We start from the raw sequence: 22,498 nt of genomic DNA on the forward strand, positions 1-22,498 counted from the left end.
CTTTATTGATGTTCAGCCCTCATGCTGTTTGCTCAATCTCAGATCAGACACTCACTAGACAGTCTTCTCGGCCAGATTTGCTGGTGGTACAGACATCAATGCGTAGGGTCTTCTGTCTGAGAGCAGTGGAGGACATCTGCAGGCTAAATGCTTCCTTGAGCTCTAAGAGTTCCTGCGGAAGAGCGCCGTGGGTGCGGAACAAACAGCGAACGGGCTCGGAGCACGGCAGCACCACCACACGAACATATCTGCAATAGATTAAACCCAACTTAAGTTAAAATCTAATCAGAGATGATGCCCTATTTTAAGGATCTAAGCGCATAGTCTAAAGCGCACGGCGCAAGTGCACTTAGGGCGTGTCCGAATCCACTTTTGCTAGTTTGACAACGGGAAAAAGGTTGGTCTAAAAGGGTTGTCCCTTTTTTCTTAATGAGCAATGGGTGTGTTTTGGGCGTAACGTGCAATAAACCAATCAGAGTGTAATTTCCCATTCCCTTTAAAAGCTAGTTGCGCTCGAGCTATGGCGAATTCGCCATTTACATGCTGGAATTTGCAAGCAGAAAGACTCCAGAGAGCAAACGGATCTGCTCGTGCGCAACATTAAAGAGCGCAAGCAGACCATCTAGGGGACAAGCCGGATTCCACCATATCTTTATGTACACAATATTAATCTTTTACATTGGAATCCTTTTATTTGTAATATTTGGCATGTTTGTGTGCTGCTGCGCGTCCCTGTGTGTGTGTGTACGCGTTGTAGACCCGCCTATAAGCTCACAATACTAATGCGTTCTTTAAATAACAAAAAATAAATAAAAATACTGTGGCATTGACTTTACACCAGGTTTGTGTTGCTCAATGGCGCAGTCTATTTCTGTTGCCTCAAAATAGCAACGCGCCAACAATGCGGCTGAACACACCTCGTTTTCAGACCAGCACGCCCATAAGCGCACAAATAGTCGCAAATGCATTTGCTATTTAAACAACGTGGAGCAGGACGTGAAAATGATAACTGCGTTGGGCTGAAACTAGCAAAAAACATTTGCGTCGCGCCTGGCGCCACATTGCACCGGATGTATGATAGGGCCCATGGTCTTTAACGTCAGAGATGGGCATGTACATGCCAAAATAAAACAAGAATTGGCCAATCATAGATCAGTGGTTCTCAACTGGTGGGTTTCAATTAAAAAAATGGAGATGGAAAAATCTATTTTGGGTTGAGGCATCAAATGATTAAATAAAATGTCAATTCAAGAAGTCGCGTTCCAAAATGATTCTCAAATTAAAAGCAAAAATGCAGGGGTGTTATGGTGGCTTGCTGCTACATTTTGTGTAAATATGCATGAAAGTCTGAACAGGCATTTTTATTATGGCTTTTAAGCACTGTCATGTTTAATTATTTTAGTGGATTGATCCACAATCATTTGAGAAAGAATCGCAAAGTATCTGTGAATCGATTCCTCCACTTCATATTACCATTTTACAACTATTCCATTTGTAAAACCCTGCACATTTCCCTTGCAGAGGTGCTTCATCAAAATTACATCCTGCTGATTAAAATTAATGTCTCTCCATCAACTTTAAATGAAGCTGGCTGAGAGAGCGCAATCCTTACATGTTCTGGCTGGCTGGCAGGGAGAGAGCGCTATAGTTGGACAGCTGCATCACGAACACTGTGAACCTCTTCTCTTTCGCTTCATACTTCAGGCCGAGTTGGATCTGAGCACTGCTCGCCGAGCTCACGTCATCATAACCCAGCAGCTGCTCGACAGGAAGCCCAGGCCTGGGGGAATGAACGTCACCGTTTTACTATCCAAATCAGGGTCTGTGAAAAAACATCACTGATAATAAATCTCTAGTGGCCTACCTTTTCTCTGAGGGCTCGTACACCCCACTGTCGCCTGCAACCGATTCGTCAGACACTGCCGACGTTACTCCCGCCTTCTTCGATCCAGGCGCGGACATCCTCGTTTGCGTAACAGAGTCTTCAAGCACAGAAAAAGGGCGAGTAGAAATGTGAGAATGTGTCACTCTGGAAAGGTTTTAGGTTCCTGAGCTCGAGTGAGTTCACCTGCTGGGCGAGTTGGGAGTGAGCTGAAAATCTACCCTAACGTACTAGACGTTCAGAGGGTTTCTCTAGTTTCACGTGGAATTCTGAGTTGCCAGTGACAAATGAAGTGTGTCTATGATGAAGGAAAAGGAAAATCTTGCAGTTCTTTTTAGACATGTATTCTTTGTTTTCGTGTTGCATAATTTACATGTGGTTTTGGAAAAAAAATGATACCATTTTCAAGAAAAGTATCAATTTGCAACTAACCATTATTTTAATATGGATTAACCTAGCAACCCCCCAGTTAGTCGATTAATCTAACAATGACTTTTAGCAAGTAATCTTTCGATTATTTCTGATTCGTCGATTGATCCTTTAGTTAGCTTACCAATAAATAATAACCAGAACCATTACTCTTTCAATGTTATATTCAAACATTAATAATCAATGAATCTATCGATTTTTCCAGATTAGCAGATAGATCTAACGATTATTTGATAAATTAGCTATTGTCGGTATTTATTTACAGGCCTTAAAATGGTTTGTTCATTCAGCTGTTTAAAATAGCTGCTTGAATACATATTTGTATGAATGAACAGCTGAAATAACAACCGTATTTGAACTCCGGTAACCAATGACGGTGTCAAATATGGCGATGTTCATGAGTTCATATCTCATAATTTACTCATCCTCAAGCCATAGGTGTATTTGACTTTCTTCTTTCAGCCAAACACAATGGGAGTTAAATTAAAAAATATCCTGGCTTTTCCAAGTTTTATAAAGGGAGTGAATAATAACTTAGATTTTGAAGCCCAAAAAAGCACATCAATCTAGGGCTGTGCAATTAATTGAATTTCGATTTTGATTTCGGCTCCCAACGATCACCAAAATAGTACAATCGAGTAAAAACGATTATTTTACCATGTTCTGTTGCCATATTGTGTTCTGAATGACGCGCACATTCGCCCCTCCCGAAGCCATAAACTCTCTCAGTTTGAATGTTTAAACTGATAAGACTTAAAAAGACGTGAAAATGATCAACTTTAGTTACGATGCAATGCTGGTCCGATTGTGCAAGTGACAATTCCGCCATGTCTCGACTCCTAAACGCAAGAGTGTAGTTTCGACGCTTGCCTTGTCCAACCAATTTTGAGAGACAGAGAGAGAGAAGACGCAGCACTGCTGAACACTCACGCAGTTTGTGAAATTGCGTCTTGGAGAAAATTTTAAAATGATTGATTTGCAATCTACTTGCTAAAGTGAATCAATGTTTGCAGGGGAATTTTCCGCATTATAAGTGGTAGACCTGCGGGAATTATTAAAATACTTATTGAAGTATTATCTGTTAAATTATTTATTTGAATAGTTCAAAAAGTACGATAAATGTTCAAATTTAGATTTTTTAAGAATTGTTGAAAGGTGTCTTTTTAATAAATGCAACACGTTCCCAAACTCATGTGAAATATTCATGTTATATAATCGTGATTTGAATACTGACCAAAATAATCGTGATTATGATTTTTTTCCATAATCGAGCAGCCCTACATCAATCCATCATAAAAGTAATCCATACGGCTCCAGGGGGTTAATAAAAGCCTTCTGAAGCGAAGCGATGCATTTGTATACGAAAAATATCCATATTTATAACTTTATAAACTATAATCGCTGGCTTTCAATAACTGCCTCTGTGACCCCTGACCCGACGCATGACATATTGACGAACGCGGAAGCGCAGAGGATCGAGAAAAACAAAACACCGCTCAAGAATTAGAAGTCTAAAACGGAAATTTTTCAAAAGAAATGTCTGAGGAGCACGAGTTTGTTGCTCAGCCCTATTAGTTTGAACCGCGAGAGGCGTCAAAGCTTACGCTACTCCTACATCCTGCGTCGGGTCAGAGGTCACTCTTCCACCAGAACTAGACTCACATACGGCCTCTACCAGAAGCCAGTGATTACAGTTGATAAAATTATAAATATGGATATTTTTCTTACAAAAATGTATTGCTCCGTTTCATATTTTACAACCTGAACGAACCTTGCCTTTTCATAAAAAGGTCAAATGATTTGATATTTTAAGACTTATACACCTTAACACACAGTCATGAGGGTCTGCAGGGTGTTGTTCGCACCACATGACTTTGATTTGCTAGACCACGTCACATGATTTTGATAAGCAATAAAACATTTTGAGCAATGTACCTTTCGAAGACTCTACTGCGGCCATAATGCTGTCTTGTTTGTTGTCGCGGTAAGCCAGCTGCCCCTGCTGCTGGTCCTCTTCAAGCCGGAGCTCCATCAGCCTGGTTTGCAGATCTAAATCCAACTGTGAGGCTGGGCCAGAAAAGGCCTCTCCTGACAGGAAGGAAGCATCAGTAACAAGTGGCGAGCAAGGAGGAGAGAGGGAAGACAGCGAGGAACGCGGGGACAGTGAGCTCATGGAGTGAGGGGTCTCCGAAAGCCTCAGCACTTGTGTTCTCTGGGCCACCCCCGGCCCACCGCCCACCTGCCCGGAGGAGGATGAGACCTCATTCTCATGGATTGTGGTGATTGAACTGGAAGGCCTATAACCAGAGGCGCTTCCCTCCTGCAAAATAGAGTCCAGTTTGTTCTGGAAGTCAGGGTCGCCCAGTTCGGGCTGCTCCAGGTAGATGTCGGTGAAGCTGAGAGAGGAAGTGGAGCCCATGCTGGAGGTGGCCAGGGATCCTCGGCTGGAAGTCAGTGATCCACGGCTGCTGCCCGAGGAACATGACAGCGTGCTGGCAGACAGACTGGAGTTTTGACGTCAAAGGAAAGAGACAGAAGGAGAAGGAAAGTTAATCGGAAAGCAGCCCAATATCGTCTCACTCAACTCTATTTCAAATCTTGACATCAAATGCATTCTGCTTTAAAGCAAACATGCTAATTAAGGCGTAGCAGGCACACTAGTGAAACACACAAGGGACTGTTCCTTCATGCAACATGCCTTTGATGTGCCTCAACTAGACGCTGAGGATGAATTAGACATTAGTCATGATAAAAAGTAAGAGCAAAGCTATTGTTAAAGTTAACAAGAGCGCATGGTTGCATAGTTTTATAACTTCAAAAGTCTGATTCTTCTGATATTCTGAGCATTCTTATTGCAAAGTCATTACATCATAAATACTAGTATTGCAAAGTCATTACATCATATACAGTGACGAAAAGTTCTTATGATATGCAGCTTCCTCTTACTGCTAATATGCCAAACTATATAAATGGTCTAGGGATGTACAGTATATCAGTATCATATTCGTTGAAGGTCAATTTACTGTATTTTACATTAAGATTTTCTTTGTGGAATAGTTAATGCTCACTAAAAAAGATATTTCAACCAAAATTAAAAATTCTGTCATCATCAACCTTGCATGCTTGATGTGCGGTAAGAAACCTCATTGGTAAAACTGAATTGATTTTAATTCCTACGTTTGAGCTTGTTTGTCATATTTGATGTGATCCATGTATGTGCGGAGATTAAAATGGCCTAAATTAAAAGCCTGCTTCATAAAGCAACTTGATATATATGGATTATTTTTACAATGTGTTTTAGAACTTTTTGAAGCTTGAAAAATGGACTTCTGATGGATAGACAAAAATGACTTGTTTGTAAATAATAATAATAATAATAATAATATAAATAAGTATTTGATGAGAATATGAAAAATTTCTTTGTGTTCCAAAGATGAACAAAAGTCTCTGGGTTTAGGAAGACATGAAAGTAAGTACATTTATTTCATTTGTGGTTGAACTGAACTCATCCTTTAAAGTTATCCTTTAAAAGAACTAATAATGTCATAACACTGTTAAATGTTTGACATATCTTAAAATAAATAAATAGATTTTTCATATAGTACATTATAATATTATAAATATTAATTATAATTTCACTTGTAGCATATTCAAATGATTGATTTTTAGTATATAGTATAGACTTTTAATATTTTTTTCAATTTAATGTTAATAACCAACATTTATGGGTTACTGGCAGTAACAGTAATGTGACTATAATTATCAGTTTATCAGTATTGGCCAGAATTGATTAACATTGGTGAATCCCAATTAGACAACAGGGAGAAAAAGTAAATATTATATGTTGTCCATATTATGAGTGTTATTTGCATTGTCCATTTTATGTAAAAGTAAGGGTTGGACGATACCTTTTCAGCTGGGTGTGCAGGGAAGATGCCAACCTCACTGTCTCCTCCAGCTCCTTCACTAGTTTGTTTCTCCTATAGTGCAGCCTTAACCTGAGCAAAGCAACACAGAGAACTTGGTGACTCAGTACTATAGTGTGTGTATATAAATATATATATATATATATATATATATATATATATATATATATATATATATATATATATATATATATATAAAAAATTTAGAAAATAAGAAGAAATGTAAGAAAATTTTAAATCAACCCCATTTATTTTATTAATGTATATATAGCCTTTCTGTGGTTCTTTTGATAAAATTATGTTGGTCTGTTATTCAACAGCAGCGCATGAAGAAGGCATCTATTGTGTTCAACCTAGATCCAGCATTTGTGCAGCTCAGGTTACAGGAAGAGTGCAGACGCCAAGCTAAACGAGGATACAGTATCTAGAGTAGAGAACAAGGACCCTGTTCAAATAACTGAGAGAACGAGTGAGAATAAGACCAACAGAAAGAGAGAATGAAAGATTGAAGAATTGGTTCTCGCCTAATCAACCTGATCTGAAAACACAGGTGGTTCTTCTAAGGCCCTGTTTACACCTGGTATCAAGATGCATTTTGGTCGATCGGATCACTAGTGGACGTTACTGTAAACGGGGTCTGTGTAAACAGGGTCTTAAGCCCGGGACACACCAAGCCGACGTCAAAGAACTAGTGTTCGCCTCGGCGCTTGAACACACCAAAAGTGCTAAAGGCGACTGTCAACTAGCATGTGCGTTCTACTCCTGCGTCAAAGTAAATATCTGTCTATCAGCAGGTGTCAATATTCTATTTCCGTCATTCAAAAAGGGAAACCGAAACTAGGTCTGCAGATATACAAACCATAAACAAAGCAGCGCTTGCTTATCATTTTGAACATTAATCACACTGATCACTTTCTTCATTCCAGTTGGCTTATGTTATTATGAAAGTATTTGTGCATTTGAATGCTCAGCTAAGATGACGTAAAATTATAACAGCCTTCTGTCTGTACCGTTTTGACTTCTTAAACGTCTTAGTACCAGGCGTAAACAGGGCCTAAGAGTGCAAGACTTGCTACAAACCACAAGCAGTAAACTAATAGACTTTTATGAACCATTTGCAATTGCCATTTTCAATTTCTGCCATTTTACCTTGATTTACAAAACCAAATTGCGCCATTATAATGAATGGGACATGCAGCGAATTAAATGGACAAAGTGACTGCTGTGCTGCTCGTTTTGCTTAACTCCAAATATCTTTGCGAGTGCGGCCTCTGTACATCAAGCCTTCTGGCAACATTTTTAAGTCTAAAAGAGGCTTTCAGAGTTGGTTTTGTGTGTTTCCACAATAATGATGCCTTTATCATTCACGCTAGAATAGATTTTTGAGGTGAACTGCTCTAACACGCTGTCAGGGAAAGGGAAAAACAATGAGTCAGATGTGCATTCCTGCAGTATATTAAGTAGGGGTGGTGAAAAAAATCGATTATTGATTAATCGCGAGTATGTTATGGACGAGTATGAATCGATTATCAAATTTTCAAAAATCGATTTTTTATAAAAAAAAAATAAAAAAAAATCCACTCTGCGTGCATTTAGAGCATGTTATGTTATGAGAGGCGAATCACAACTACTTCAGAAAACCCAGCACAGTATAGGAACTACCAGGCAGTGACGTATGTGTACGCTGAAATAAAAAGTATTTGACCTCAGAAAAACGGACGTTCCTGTCCTGTCAGCCGTTATACTGTACTCGTAGCGCACACTCTTCAATTGCACGCGCAAATGCGGAGGGGCGCGCCGTGTATCGCTTCACTGTATAGTGCAAAGTGCAAAGGAAACTACGAGCATGCAACGTTGTTACGTTGTAAATTAGTAAGTCATGAAATAAAAGTAAAATACCAATAAATCACGTTACTGGTACGTCGTGTGTTAGCTGAGAAGGATTTGCATGCAGGCATGATTTTCATTCTATTCACCAGGAGCAGTTTCCATGTTTCATTAACAGTTCTTGTTAGTATTGTGTATTCACCATGGTAACTGTCGTTTCAATATTAACGCCAAAATGCCACTTTATTTTCACTTTGTGTTATTTTTTATATTTGTAAAATACTGTGGTGGCTCATACCAACATTGTATTAAAAGCTAGTTTGGTTCAACTTGATGAGTCACAACACAATGTGATGTATTCATTTCTGTGTTCTACAGAACATAAGCTACATACAAATAATTCTGAAGTTATAACTACACGACACAGAAAGTGCTTTGAGTTGTTACTCAATAAAAGAGTTAAGTAATTCAGCAGCTGACTTTTTTTAATACTGCAATCACTTAGTGTATTTTTGTTTACTGTTGTGAACTGGAAAATCAATAATCGCTAATCGAAAATCGTTAATAATCGAAAATCGACTGTAATCGAATCGGGACTTCAATAATCGTAATCGAATCGAATCGGGAAATCAGACAGATTAACCACCCCTAATATTAAGTGGATTGTGTAGCCTAGTGATTACAGAACTAAAGATCAGGACAAAAAGATTTTAGTTTCGAATTCTGCAAAGGGCGATCCTCATTCCCACACTTTCTGACCAATCATTTCCATGATTTGTCATGTTGGTTCCATGACGGTTACAATCATTTGCAATGGCTGGATAAGGATTTTATTTATTTATTTATAACTGAAAAAAATGGGGCATAAAGAGAAAAAAATTATAGATTTTTTTCAACAGAAAATAGAGAATCAATTTCCAGGACTTTCTAGATAGTAGGAAGGCCTTCATTCCTGCATGAACTTAACATGTTCCCATTCTATGGTGCCATTGTGTAACCAAAGAAATACACCACTGGAACCAAATACACGGAGCTCTACTGGCCCAGTTAACCATCTCACCTCTCGGTCAGTGCTTTGCTCTGGTTGTCCCGTGCAGCTTGCAGGTCCTTCTCGAGTCGTTTCTTTTCGGATTCGATCTTCTCTGCCTCGTTGGGCGCGCGCTTGCGCGGCGTTACATACTGCAGTTCCTTTAGCAGCTCTTCCTTCTCGTTGATGAGGATTAAGCGATCTCTCTCCGGGTCCAGCAGGCCCGGCCATGCCTCGCTATCCAGCTTAGCGATCTGGACCTCAATATTTGCAATCCTGACCAGCAAAGTGAATAAGGCAATGTAAAGAAAGTTAAACATGCAACTATTGAGAGAGATCAATACAGCGACAGGTTGATTTCAAAATACATTTACAGCCTGATTAGTAGATGAAATTTTGTTTCAAATTTTGAGTAAAAAAATAATTCAGTGTGCTATACAATTCATTTGCTATACAGTGGGGCCAAATGTCTGAAACCAATTTAAAAATGCACACACATACAATTTAAAAAAAAAAATACACACACATACACTCTCAAAAAAAAAAAAAACATATATAAATACTGTATATACATTTGTGTATATATATAAAAAAAATCTGTATTTGGAATGCCCTTTGGTTAATTGACGTGTCTCAGAAATGACATTTTTCATATATTTTCTCTTTTTTTATGTCATTATTATTTCTTTGTTTTACAATTTTCTTAAACGTATAGTTTATTTCCAGATTTAAATTACATTTTGGATCACAGATTTGGGTAAATATATACATATATACACTGCCGTTCAAAAGTTTGGGGTCTTTTTCAAAGTTTTTAAAACAAGTCTCTTCTTCTCATCAAGGCTGCATTTATTTGAACATTTATATATTATATCATATTGTGATCATATATCATATCATAATATCATATTGTGAAATATGATTACAACTGTTTTCTATTTGAATATATTTTAAAATTGAATTTTCACCATCATTACCAAAGGCTTCAGTATCAGATTGTAAAAATATTTCACTTTATATATATATATATATATATATATTTTTAATCAAATAAATACAGCCTTGGTGAGCATAAGAGACTAGGGATGCACCGATGTGAAAATTGTGGCCGATACCGATAACCGATATTAATGTTGCTGTTATGGCCGATACCGATATTTACCAATGTCGATATCTCTGTATAGAACATTTTTTTAATGATTATCAAATAAAGAGCTATTTTCCAAAACACTTTTTTTTTTTTTTTTACTTTAGAAATGACTGATATTGGGCACCTTTACCTGTATGCAAAATATGTCACATACGACACACATGCATTATATTGCATTACATATAATGTGTGCTGGTCAACTTGTCTAAAATTAAGAAACCCTTAGAAAACAGAAAAAAAAACAAAAAAACAGGAACATTGTGTACAATTAAGATAGGCTACTTAATTTATTATTCCAATATCCAAATATGATCCTAAATAGCACAGGGAAAAGGGCTTCTATTTGTGACGTGCTGTCTTTGCCTTTGAACATTGCACATTTTAAACAGGACACGCATTAGCTGAATAAATGTTAGCCAATACAAACATATTTATATAAAACAGTTGACAATGAATAGACAGGAGTCCAATAATAACATAACGAATCACTTATTCTAAAAAAAATGTGTCATGAAGAGGGAAAAAACATAAGTCGCACTGGACTGCGTTAACATTGTTACTGACGGGACAGTTCTCTGTTACGCACGTCTGAAAGCGGCACTAAAAGAACGCTTTAAAACTTTCACAGAGACATCAAACAGAAAGCACAAAGCCTGTCTTTAAATTTAATTTCGTTTTGTATTAATTGTATCTTAATTTTGATCAATGTTTCATCAAAAATAAATAAGAAGTACAGTCAGGTCCATAAATATTGGGACATTGACACAATTCTAATCTTTTTGGCTCTATACACCACCACAATGGATTTGAAATGAAACGAACAAGATGTGCTTTAACTGCAGACTTTCAGCTTTAATTTGAGGGTATTTACATCCAAATCAGGTGAACGGAGTAGGAATTACAACAGTTTGTATATGTGCCACCCACTTTTTAAGGGACCAAAAGTAAAGGACAGATTAACAATCATAAATCAAACTTTTACTTTTTAATACTTGGTTGCAAATCCTTTGCAGTCAATTACAGCCTGAAGTCTGGAAGGCATAGACATCACCAGTTGCTGGGTTTCATCCCTGGTGAAGCTCTGCCAGGCCTCTACTGCAACTGTCTTCAGTTCCTGCTTGTTCTTGGGGCATTTTCCCTTCAGTTTTGTCTTCAGCAAGTGAAATGCATGCTCAATCGGATTCAGGTCAGGTGATTGACTTGGCCATTGCATAACATTCCACTTCTTTACCTTAAAAAACTCTTTGGTTGCTTTTGCAGTATGCTTCGGGTCAATGTCCATCTGCACTGTGAAGCGCCGTCCAATGAGTTCTGAAGCATTTGGCTGAATATGAGCAGATAATATTGCCCGAAACACTTCAGAATTCATCCTGCTGCTTTTGTCAGCAGTCACATCATCAACAGTGCAGATGGACAATGACCCAAAGCATACTGTGAAAGCAACCAAAGAGTTTTTTAAGGTAAAGAAGTGGAATGTTATGCAATGGCCAAGTCAATCACCTGACCTGAATCCGATTGAGCATGCATTTCACTTGCTGAAGACAAAACTGAAGGGAAAATGCCCCAAGAACAAGCAGGAACTGAAGACAGTTGCAGTAGAGGCCTGGCAGAGCTTCACCAGGGATGAAATCCAGCAACTGGTGATGTCTATGCGTTCCAGACTTCAGGCTGTAAATGACTGCAAAGGATTTGCAACCAAGTATTAAAAAGTAAAAGTTTGATTTATGATTGTTAATCTGTCCCATTACTTTTGGTCCCTTAAAAAGTGGGTGGCACATATACAAACTGTTGTAATTCCTACACCGTTCACCTGATTTGGATGTAAATACCCTCAAATTAAAGCTGAAAGTCTGCAGTTAAAGCACATCTTGTTCCTTTCATTTCAAATCCATTGTGGTGGTGTATAGAGCCAAAAAGATTAGAATTGTGTCAATGTCCCAATATTTATGGACCTGACTGTAAATATAAGAAAATATTGAATCAGGACATGGAGGCGACGGCGCGTGAACTGAAGTGCGTCTCAAATGAACCGAAACCTACCTGCCTCACAGACCTAAGACATATATAGAAAGCTTGAAACATCTATTTTTAAACAGAACAATTCAAAACGAAAGAAAAGAGACTGTTCTCTTCTTATGTCATCTGTATGAAATGTGTATTTCTCTCAGGCGCGTTCACTATTGCTAAGATCGCGAGTCAGCATCTTCAACTTCATCTTCAACTTCACACGTCAAATATCGGCCTGTTCACATCGGCCCTATTTTGACATCGGAACGATACCGATGTGTAAAAAAAATGACCATATCGGCCGATATTATATCGGCGGCCGATATATCGTGCACCCCTATAAGAGACCTCTTTTAAAAGCATTTAAAAAATCGTACCAATCCAAAACTTTTGAACGTATATATATATATACACACACATACATACACATACATACATATACATACATAGTAATTTAAATATTGGCATTACTGATTAAAAAAACTTTCCTGACCAATTGCTACAAACTAATAATATAGAAGAAAATTTAGAAGAAAAACAGTTACCTTCTTTTCGCCTCCTCATATTTCAGGCTCAGTCGTACCTTCTCAGCCAGTTTATTTGAGCTTGATACAAACTAATTAAAAAAGAATCACAATTTTAAAAAAAAAATACTTCTCTGCAAATATAAAAGACATTTTATTCTACAAATGACTTGCACATTGTGAAACCACTAAGACACTAAAGTGATGCATCATTCACAAGCATGTAAAACCCAGCACTGAAGGCCGTCTCTCACCTCAGCAGGGATGTCTGTTTGAGACTCTGCGTCCGAGTAGACACGGGGCAGAGAGAGGTTTGAGTTGGCCAGGGACGGATTGCTGGCCCACAGGTCAGACTGAGAGCCATAATCTAACTGGAAATCATCCTTCAGCACAGCCAGTTTCTAAAAGAAAAACAATAACCAGATGTCAGCGTGTGATTTTGTCCCTTTGAGCAACATTGTGAGATCAGAAAATCTTTGACCTCTATTTACCGTTCTCTCACAGATATTCATTGCAGACAGAACATTTAGATTTAGATTTACATTTCTGAGATGACAACTGCCGACAGGGGCTTAAGCAGAACTGAAGTTACCTGTGTGATTGTTAAGTGATGAGTAAAGAGAGGCAGTGAGTCTACAGGGAGGAGAGTTTATTTGCAAGAAAGAAACACAAAGCTATGAGTGAGCATGTTACGGGGGAACACACACGCATGACGGAAGAGGTCTGCCAGCTGCAGTGGGGGGTATGCATTATTTAGCATTGCCCGCCTCTCCATATGCTTGTCGAACAGTGTGAGGAATACCGGTAGCTGGAAATATATAAATAAAAAATGACAAAACAAGAGGGAATAATACTCAAGGAAAAAGGGGTCACCTTGGGAAAAGCTGTTTAAACCCTTCATATTCTACTGTGACATTTGGGAAGACTCCATCTGCCAAACGCACTCTACTGTTCAAAAGTTTGGGGGTCAGATAGTATAATTTTTAAGAAATTAATATCTTCATTGTTCCCAATAACTCAAATAAATTTCAAATAAATACTGTTCTTTTGAACTTTTCTTAAAAAAAAAAAACTGTTTCACGCTTTACAATATAAATATATAAAAAAGGACAACTGTTTTCAATATTTATCAAAATAAGAAATGTTTCTTGAGCAGAAAATCAGCATATTAGAATGATTTCTGAAGAATCATGTGACACTGAAGACTGGAGTATTGAAAATTCAGCTTTGAAATCCCAGGAATTTCACAATATTACTGTTTTTACTGTATCTTGATCAAATAAATGCAGGCTTCGTGACCATAAGAGACTTCTTTCAAAAACATAAAAAAAAATCTTAATATATATATACTGTATATATATATATATATATATATATATATATATATATATATATATATATATATATATATATATATATATATACACACATATATATATATATATATATATATATATATATATATATATATATATATATATATATATATATATATAATACTTATTTGCAGCTGTATCATACAAATAAATAGTTAAAAAATCATACATTGTGATTTCTGGATTTTTTTTTTTAGATTATGTCTCTCACAGTGGACATGCACCTACGATGACAATTTCAGACCCCTTCATGATTTCTAAGTGGGAGAACTTGCAAAATAGCAGGGTGTTCAAATACTTATTTTCCTCACTGGAAAATACATATATGTCAGAAAATGCTAAATAGAAACTTTTTTTGTAGTGGTTTTAATTTACTTAAAATCTCTATTTTCTATAATAAATTATTTATTATCTAATGAACAGGCTTTAAAATGATTTACAATATATACAAATATAATACAGTTCATTTAAATTGTATTAATGTTTCATTAATATGCAGCCTTGGTGAGACTTCATGTAAAACATTTTTAAAATCCAGCGCCAAACTTTAGTGTGAAGAAATTTCAACATCTATGCTGTAAAAAAACAAGATGATAAAATTAGGGTCTATGGACCAAAGGGTGACGTACAAAATAGGAAGTCTATAATACGTTTTTAAAAGGGGGGATTTTAATTTTGATTGCACTGCCAATGGGAGGCAAAACACATTGTCTTCACTGGCTTCTTTAAATTTGTGTTGCTACAATTAACAAGTCAAAATGTATAAACAACACGGGGGAAACTCGATGAAATTTAAGCCTCCAGTTGAACAAGGTTTGTACATTACGGTAAGTGAGTGCAAACCAAATACATAACCAAATATTTTCTTTAGGCCTACATTCAAAAGCAGTAGGTTCACAAAACATTATGCAAACAAGGAAACTTCACACTCCGCAATGCTAGTGCAAACACTCAGCGTGAAAACAAACAGGCCCTAACATTCACCAATATCACATTACATGAATTAACATTATAACCAAATAATCCACTCACTCATTTTTTCTCTGAACCCCATATTTTGTGCTGAGTTGCATTCTATCCTCTTTTAATGTGCTTTTTTTTAATGTGCTGACCTTCTATACTCTATTTAAATAACATTTAGCTAATTATTATGAATAGTTTTAAGGAACTCATTGACTACATTGTAATTTTCTTTTAAAAAGTAAAAATTTTCCAATCACAGGACTAGGGCTGGGCGATAAAACGATAACGATATGTATCGCGATAGACACGTAATCAATATCAATAAAAAATGCGTTCGATAAAACGTTCGATAATTTTTTATTTTTTTTTTCGTCGGAAGAAACCAGCAAGCAGGTTTGATTGCATGAACAAAGGCACTCACTCTCTAGTAACTAGATAAAACAGGAAAAGTCAGCTCGCCTGACTTGAAGTCTGACCGTAGTCAGACCAATGTCATCTGCAGATTATGCAAGACAGTCGTCAGTTTCTCTGTTATTCGCGTGCTGATGCGCTGTTCTAGCGTGTGTTTCTCAGCGTGTACATGTGAAGCTCACATGCACTAAAAGCCTGTCTACCAGCGCCTGAATACTAAGTAATCTTTCGAGTCTTATTTTGCTCATACTGTTATATACACACAAGGTTTACATAAACTAGTCGGATATGTCTAAAGTGAAAGCAAACTTGAGAAAATTGAGAGAAAATCTGCTTGACAAATGCGTGTATAATAGACGCGTCGCGCGCAGCTCTTAAAGAGACAGTAGTAATAGTAAACACATTGCCGCTTGTCCCTAAAGGGATAGTTCACCCAAAAAATAAAAATTATCTCATTATTTACGCACTCTACTGTTGTTCCAAACCTGTATTAATTGCCTTCTAATATTTTCTAATATTAATATTTTGAAGAATGTGGGTATCCAAACAGTAGCTGGTCCCCATTGACTTCCATAGGAGAAAAATATACTATGGAAGTCACTGGGGTACATCAACTGTTGGTCATTCTTCCAAATAACTTTTATTTTCAACAGAAGAAAGAAACTTATTCGAGTTTAAAACAACGTGAGAGAGTAAATTATGAAAATTAGAATTTTTAGGAGAACTATCCCTTTAATGTTAATAAAACAACAAAATGTAAAGAGAAAATCACTCACTGCTCTTGACTAATAACTTTATTAATAGCTTTAATAAGTATCAATGTATAATTTATAGAAAATAGAAAGAAATAGATTTATAGAATTTATAGAAAGTTGTAATATTATATTTTTGCCATATCGCCCACCCCTTTATAAAGCATTTATTACGTATTCTTTAATTTTGCACCTTAATGTTAAGAGATAATTGTTAAGTGTTCATTGTGATTTTAGACTTTTGAGTTTTCCATGGTCGTGTTGACATTTCTGCCTTTATAACTGATGGGATTATAATCAGAGGTAGGTTAAGTTTAAAATAAAAAATATTTAAATGTAATATATTTGTCTCCTGAACTGGTCCTTATTTTAAATATGTTATAAAAAAAATCAATAATTATCGATATCGGCCGATATAAAACACTTATATCGTGATACAGTTTTCAGCCATATCGCCCAGCCCTACACAGGACCAATAAAATGAACTAGTGAAGGCAAAAGAAGCCTTTAAAAGTGGTCAATAAATTATGAATTACACAATTATACATTCACATATATCTAAATTCTTGACATATTATGTACGTTTTGTTTTGATGATCTGACATACATTTTTGTAAAACTTAATTTTAATTTTGGGATTTTTTTTTTTTTTAAATGTACTTATTACTCCAAATTTCAATGTCACATGATCCGTGATACTTTTTTATCCAGGAATATTTGATGAATGGAAAGTTCATACTTCAAATATTCAAGTTCAAAGTTCATAAAAGTTGTTTTTGAAACAATGTAAAAGTATTTAAGATAACTTTTGATCACTTTTTCCATTGAAAGTAATTCTTTTGTGAAAAGCGTGAAAAGTGGCCTGCTTCTATATGCCAATACACAACTCTATTTTGTCAAATATTTACATATATTTTTTGTGGGAGTACGAGACAAATAATGGCTGTAAAATAATTTGTTTGTGATTGTCGTCTTCAGTGCAAAGCCCCACCACACTTAGCCACTCCTATCTGCTCAAACACATTAGCTTATTATGACAGTAAGATAGGCAATCATTTTGCAGCAAGTAGAGCACTTCACTGCAGTTTTTATTTGAATAGATTGGTTCGCCTACTTCTCTAGTGTGTACTTAGCCATTATGAATTATCGTTGGCTTGACTATTTGTATATGTACACCTGGAACTGAGACAAAAAAGTTCTCCGCAATGTCCTATTGATGAAAGAATGTAGGAATGTATTCCCAGAACACTCTCAAGGTGTAACGATTTGTCCTTTCGTGAACTGGGCGACGTTTAAACGCTTCTTTCAGGGTATCATTGATCAGGGAATGTACTGAGAACTCAAAGAGATTTGTACCCGCATGAGCTCCTGTTTCTCCTTCTCCCCAGAGCTGATGGCATCTTTAATGGTCTTCACCTCCTTCAGGATGGCCTGGGCTTCATGCAGTTTGTAGCCATGCGAGGCACTGGACACTTTGTGATCAATTCTGGTGAAAGACAAAGAAAAAACATTCAATTAGAAATTATTTTAAATCATCCAAATTATTTTTAATGACTTAGTTGAATCATCACACTCTGAATCTCTGAAGAACTGTGAAAGAATCAAATGTATCAGTGAAACATTTTTTGGAATCGGTAAAGCCAGCAAGATTTGTGGAAAAGTCTACTTGCAATTTTTCTGATAAAATTTTTTTTGATTCCGATTTAAAATGCCATTTGTCAAAGGTTTGCTTAGCTTGTTTGAAAGGTTGCACATTTTTGCCAAAAATGTTGTGATTATATATCAAAGTGACTATAAAATAATAATAATAGAACTGTAGAATAAAATTATTATTCTAATTATTATTAATAATATGATTATTACTACTACTAAATAAAAACATTACACAAAATAATAAATATTAATATTGTAATATTCCACTATACAATTAAAAGAATCGAGTACTTAAGAAAATATAAGAAGAATTATAATATTTATGGCTGTCTTAATTTCTTTATTTTCAAATGTTAAACCATCAAGCCTATATTTTGGTGGAAAACCACAGGTTATTAGTATTTCTCATTACAATTTTTGGAAGATGGTTGGCATATGTTGTGTTCCCAAATGAATGTTATGGCATGAGTTCTTGTAGAGCGCACTAACGGCGAAATACTCATATACGCCTCTGTTGAATGTTTTGCTTGTGATTTCCTGGAATGTCAAGCTCCAGTAGAGCCAAGAATACGGAGGTGAGGGGGTGGGTGGATGGTTCTGTTTAGCAGAAGAGGGCATGTAAAGCAAGTCATCGGTAAGTCATGTGCGGACCTGAGTAACAGGTTAGTCCACATTCCTTTGGGCAAGAGAGCTAGAGGGAAGCAGTCAACAGGAATCAAGCCCAGCATCTCAACGCCCTTTTACATACAAAAACAGCCCAATCCAAAGCTTTATGTCAATGTCTTCCTAAAACAGCCCAGAGGGAAAAATATAATTTATAAGGGGAATCTTAAAAGTCTCTTTTTGAGGTCTACTACAATAGGTTTGCATGCTTGAATGTTAAAAAAACACATTTTTCACATATTTTACATTATTTTAGCACCTTCCCAGTCTGTCTGTAACACTCAGTTTAGTTCCAGTCTCACTGAAGCCCCTCCTTCTGAAAAGTGCAATGTGCTCTGATTCGTTGACTGGTTGCAATTATAAACGAGGCCTCCTGCCTCCCCCCCTTTTTTTTGCATAAGCTTTGGGTGGGAATTATTTCAATGAGGAATATTGTGACGTATTCACTCTCGGAATAAAACAAAAGTTGAAAATGTAAACGAGGATAATAGGACTCCTTTAAAGGGTAACTCTCGCCAAATTGCAACCTAGGCTATTTTTGTTAATCTACCCGAGTCAAACATTCGTGTAAAAACATAATTAGAAGTCAAAAGTAGTCGATCTCAGAATTCAGCGTAACATAAGTAGAGTAAACATGCAAAGTTCAGTTCATTACGTTGCATTCGGAGATCGACTACTTTTGACTGACAAAATTCCAGCCACCGAAAACACACTGATAAAGTGAGTCGTACAAAACCTTTATTTTTAGTAAACTTTGTGTACACAAACAATGTAGTCAATGCTCGAGTTCATGTGTAGAGCCCCTGGTGATACTTCAAGCACAGGTTCATGTTGTGTCGAGCCTTCTTAGTGTTTTAAAAATAGCGATTTTGATGCTATCATAGAAGTGCCCCAACATTCACTCCCATTCAAAAGGCATTTTGACCGAAAACGAAAATACGGTCAATCTTAAAAGTGGCGTTTCCATTCCAATTATGCTTTTACACGTATGTCTGACTCCGGTAGATTAACAAAAATAGCCTAGGTTGAGTAATTAAAGACATTAAGATGATTTAAGCCGCTGAAAAAGCTGAAAAATCTAAAATACAAATCACTAGCAATTTGATTTAATGGTCAATAATGTTTTTACTAATAGGTAAAACCTGTTTTACCTGTTACCAAATTGATGTGTGATGTGTTTTTGCTGCCATGGTCTGAACATGATCTGACTCAAATTTGGTGAAGATCGAAGCAACGGTCTAGGAGCAGTTTGAAGAAGTAGATTTTCAAAGAAATAAAATGGCGAAGAGGAAGTTCGACTGACTATGGAAAAATGTGTATCTATGTTGTCTGCACTGACCCAATGTATCTATCAAGTTTCATTACAATAGGCAAAATTAATCAAAAGCTGTTAGAATTTTTTAAAATTTCAGTATAATTTTTGACCACAAGGTGGCATAGTCTTGAAACTTTGAGTACCTTCAGGTCATGGTGCCGATGGCACATACATGGTCAATGCGTTAGTAACATATAGCATTTTACAGATGGGCAAAATGGCCGATATGGAAAAATTGGTTATTCTTCAACTCGTTATGTCGCACTAAATCTAAAGCGACCGCTCTTGAGATTATTTTTAGGCTAAACCAATCAGAAGCTATAAGCAAATATAGCCATTTTTATATAACTCCTGACCACTAGGTGGCACTGCACCAAAGCTGTGCAGATACCCTCAGGTCATGGTTGTCATAACCATAGATATCATATAAAGGCTAGATGTGTTAAGGCGGAGTCACTTCCGGCATCACCGGCGGCCATCTTAGGACAGGGCTCTGTGAATTAAGGTGAGTGAGCAGCACGCACACAAATCCTCTCATCTCGCTGAAATCTGGACGGATTTACAAACGGTTTGGTTTCTTACAAACGTTATTAACGTGGCTATAATTCTGAATGCTTAAACATTTTGAACATAATTATTCATATGTATACAGTATAATAGCTACATCTCTGACGTTTATAACAAACCAAACCGTTTGAAAATCGGTAGAAAATTGAGCAAGTTATGGTTATTTAAAAGTACATGCACCATGTTATGAGTGAGCGAGCACCCTGTCGTAAGATGGCCGCCGTGTGCGGATGTCGAGCTCCATTGGCCAGCAGCGCGGACGAGACATCTAGCCTTTATATGATATCTATGGTCATAACCATAGATATCATATAAAGGCTAGATGTCTTAAGGCGGAGTCACTTCCGGCATCACCGGCGGCCATCTTACTACAGGGCTCTGTGAATTAAGGTGAGTGATCAGCATGCACACAAATCCTCTTATCTCGGTGAAATCTTGACGGATTTACAAACGGTTTGGTTTCTTACAAACGTCATTACCGTGGCTATAATTCTTTCATATGGAAGTCCATTTGTATAATTTTTCATATGTATGCAGTTTCATAGCTGCATCTCTGACGTTTATAACAAACCAAACCGTTTGAAAATCGGTAGAAAATTGAGCAAGTTATGGTTATTTAAAAGTACATGCACCATGTTAGGAGTGAGCGAGCACCCTGTCGTAAGATGGCCGCCGTGTGCGGACGTCGACCTCCATTGGCCAGCAGCGCGGACGAGACATCTAGCCTTTATATGATATCTATGGTCATAACACACACCAAGTTTGGAGATATAGTCTCACATCCATTTTGGCATGCTCTTTGTCGAATTCGCTCAAGCATTATTCATGACCGGTTTGACGAATGAACTTGAATTCCGTAACTTTTTGTCGGTATGGTCTGAAGATGATGTTTAAATTTTCATGAAAATCAGAGCAACGGAAGAGTTTGAAAAAGGTTTTTTTTTTTTTTTTTTTTTCAAATGGCTAAATTACTTCATATAGTGCAATTGAATCGGCTTGAGTCAAGGAATTAGAGGGGAAACTAATTTTGTATTACAATAGGTGCTTACGCACCTTCAGTGCTTGGCTCCTAATTAATAGTGATATTCATTCAAATGACCCCAGTATCAATTCTTAAAGCCTCAAGACAGTGTATCAGTAGATATACTCTAGATAGTGTTTTACTTCAAGGCAAGGTATGTCTTTCAATTGAGATGTCCTCAAGGACTGCACACAAAAATAAACATACAACGCAAACAGTGTAGCCCGTTTCACAAACTCACAAATTCGCATGAACCGGTTCGTTTTAGTGAATCAAGTCTAATGTGAATCACGAACAAATGACTCCTGTGTACTGTGAATCAAAACATATGGCATGTGGTCCGATTCCCAAAATGAATGACGGAAATGGAATTTTAACAAAAAGGTTTATAATTTTATTATGTTGTTTTTTTAGCAGTTTAATTTAGAGTTTGAATATTTTCTTATATATTAATAATAATTTATTAATTTAATTACATTTAAGTCATCCTGTTGCCACCTTGGAAGTTTGCTAAGCCCCCCAGGTTGAGAACCACTGGTCTATGACACTGCACTATATGGTTTACAGCATTAGCTGATAGGCCTATTTCTTTTATATTTGATCAAATAGACATTCAATCTTATATTCAAATGAATCAAAATGTAATTTAATTGAAACAGGAAAACCTGTATTAATACCCAGCTCTTTCAATCCATCAGTTAGGAATCACTGGACATGTCAAGTAGTTGTTCAGAGAAAATCGGGTGGATTTTGAAAATAACAATATGAAAAATGAATAGCTTCACACAGACTGTTTGAGGTGCATGATGTTTTGAAGAACAATAAAAATATCATATCAACTTTTACAACAACAGAGAAGAGAAAAAGTGAGCTCACTCCATCACAATAAAGTGCCAATGCACTCATAAAATGGCAAGAGATAAGATGCTACATTTTTGTCTTGAACAAAGACGAGGTGTTTTCAGACTGGACAGCTTTTAAACAAGAAAGCGATCAGTTGTTGGA

At 36.6% G+C, this 22,498-nt stretch overlaps 1 protein-coding gene across 1 annotated transcript in view; it reads right to left on the reverse strand.

The window, feature by feature from the left end:
• The window catches only part of wwc1 (WW and C2 domain containing 1), a 42,738-nt gene that overhangs the window by 8,692 nt on the left and 11,548 nt on the right, over nucleotides 1–22,498 (reverse strand). Inside the window, exons 6-14 of the mRNA XM_081391711.1 lie at nucleotides 17,631–17,760; nucleotides 13,027–13,173; nucleotides 12,794–12,864; nucleotides 9,125–9,367; nucleotides 6,220–6,309; nucleotides 4,247–4,815; nucleotides 1,865–1,982; nucleotides 1,613–1,780; nucleotides 56–248 (exon numbers count right to left, since the gene is read on the reverse strand). Of these exons, the coding sequence (XP_081247837.1) occupies nucleotides 56–248; nucleotides 1,613–1,780; nucleotides 1,865–1,982; nucleotides 4,247–4,815; nucleotides 6,220–6,309; nucleotides 9,125–9,367; nucleotides 12,794–12,864; nucleotides 13,027–13,173; nucleotides 17,631–17,760 (1,729 nt within the window). The remainder of the gene's footprint in view (nucleotides 1–55; nucleotides 249–1,612; nucleotides 1,781–1,864; nucleotides 1,983–4,246; nucleotides 4,816–6,219; nucleotides 6,310–9,124; nucleotides 9,368–12,793; nucleotides 12,865–13,026; nucleotides 13,174–17,630; nucleotides 17,761–22,498) is intronic.

This window comes from Scardinius erythrophthalmus (assembly GCF_964197995.2).
Source record: "Scardinius erythrophthalmus genome assembly, chromosome: 17".
Lineage (NCBI taxonomy): Eukaryota > Metazoa > Chordata > Actinopteri > Cypriniformes > Leuciscidae > Scardinius > Scardinius erythrophthalmus.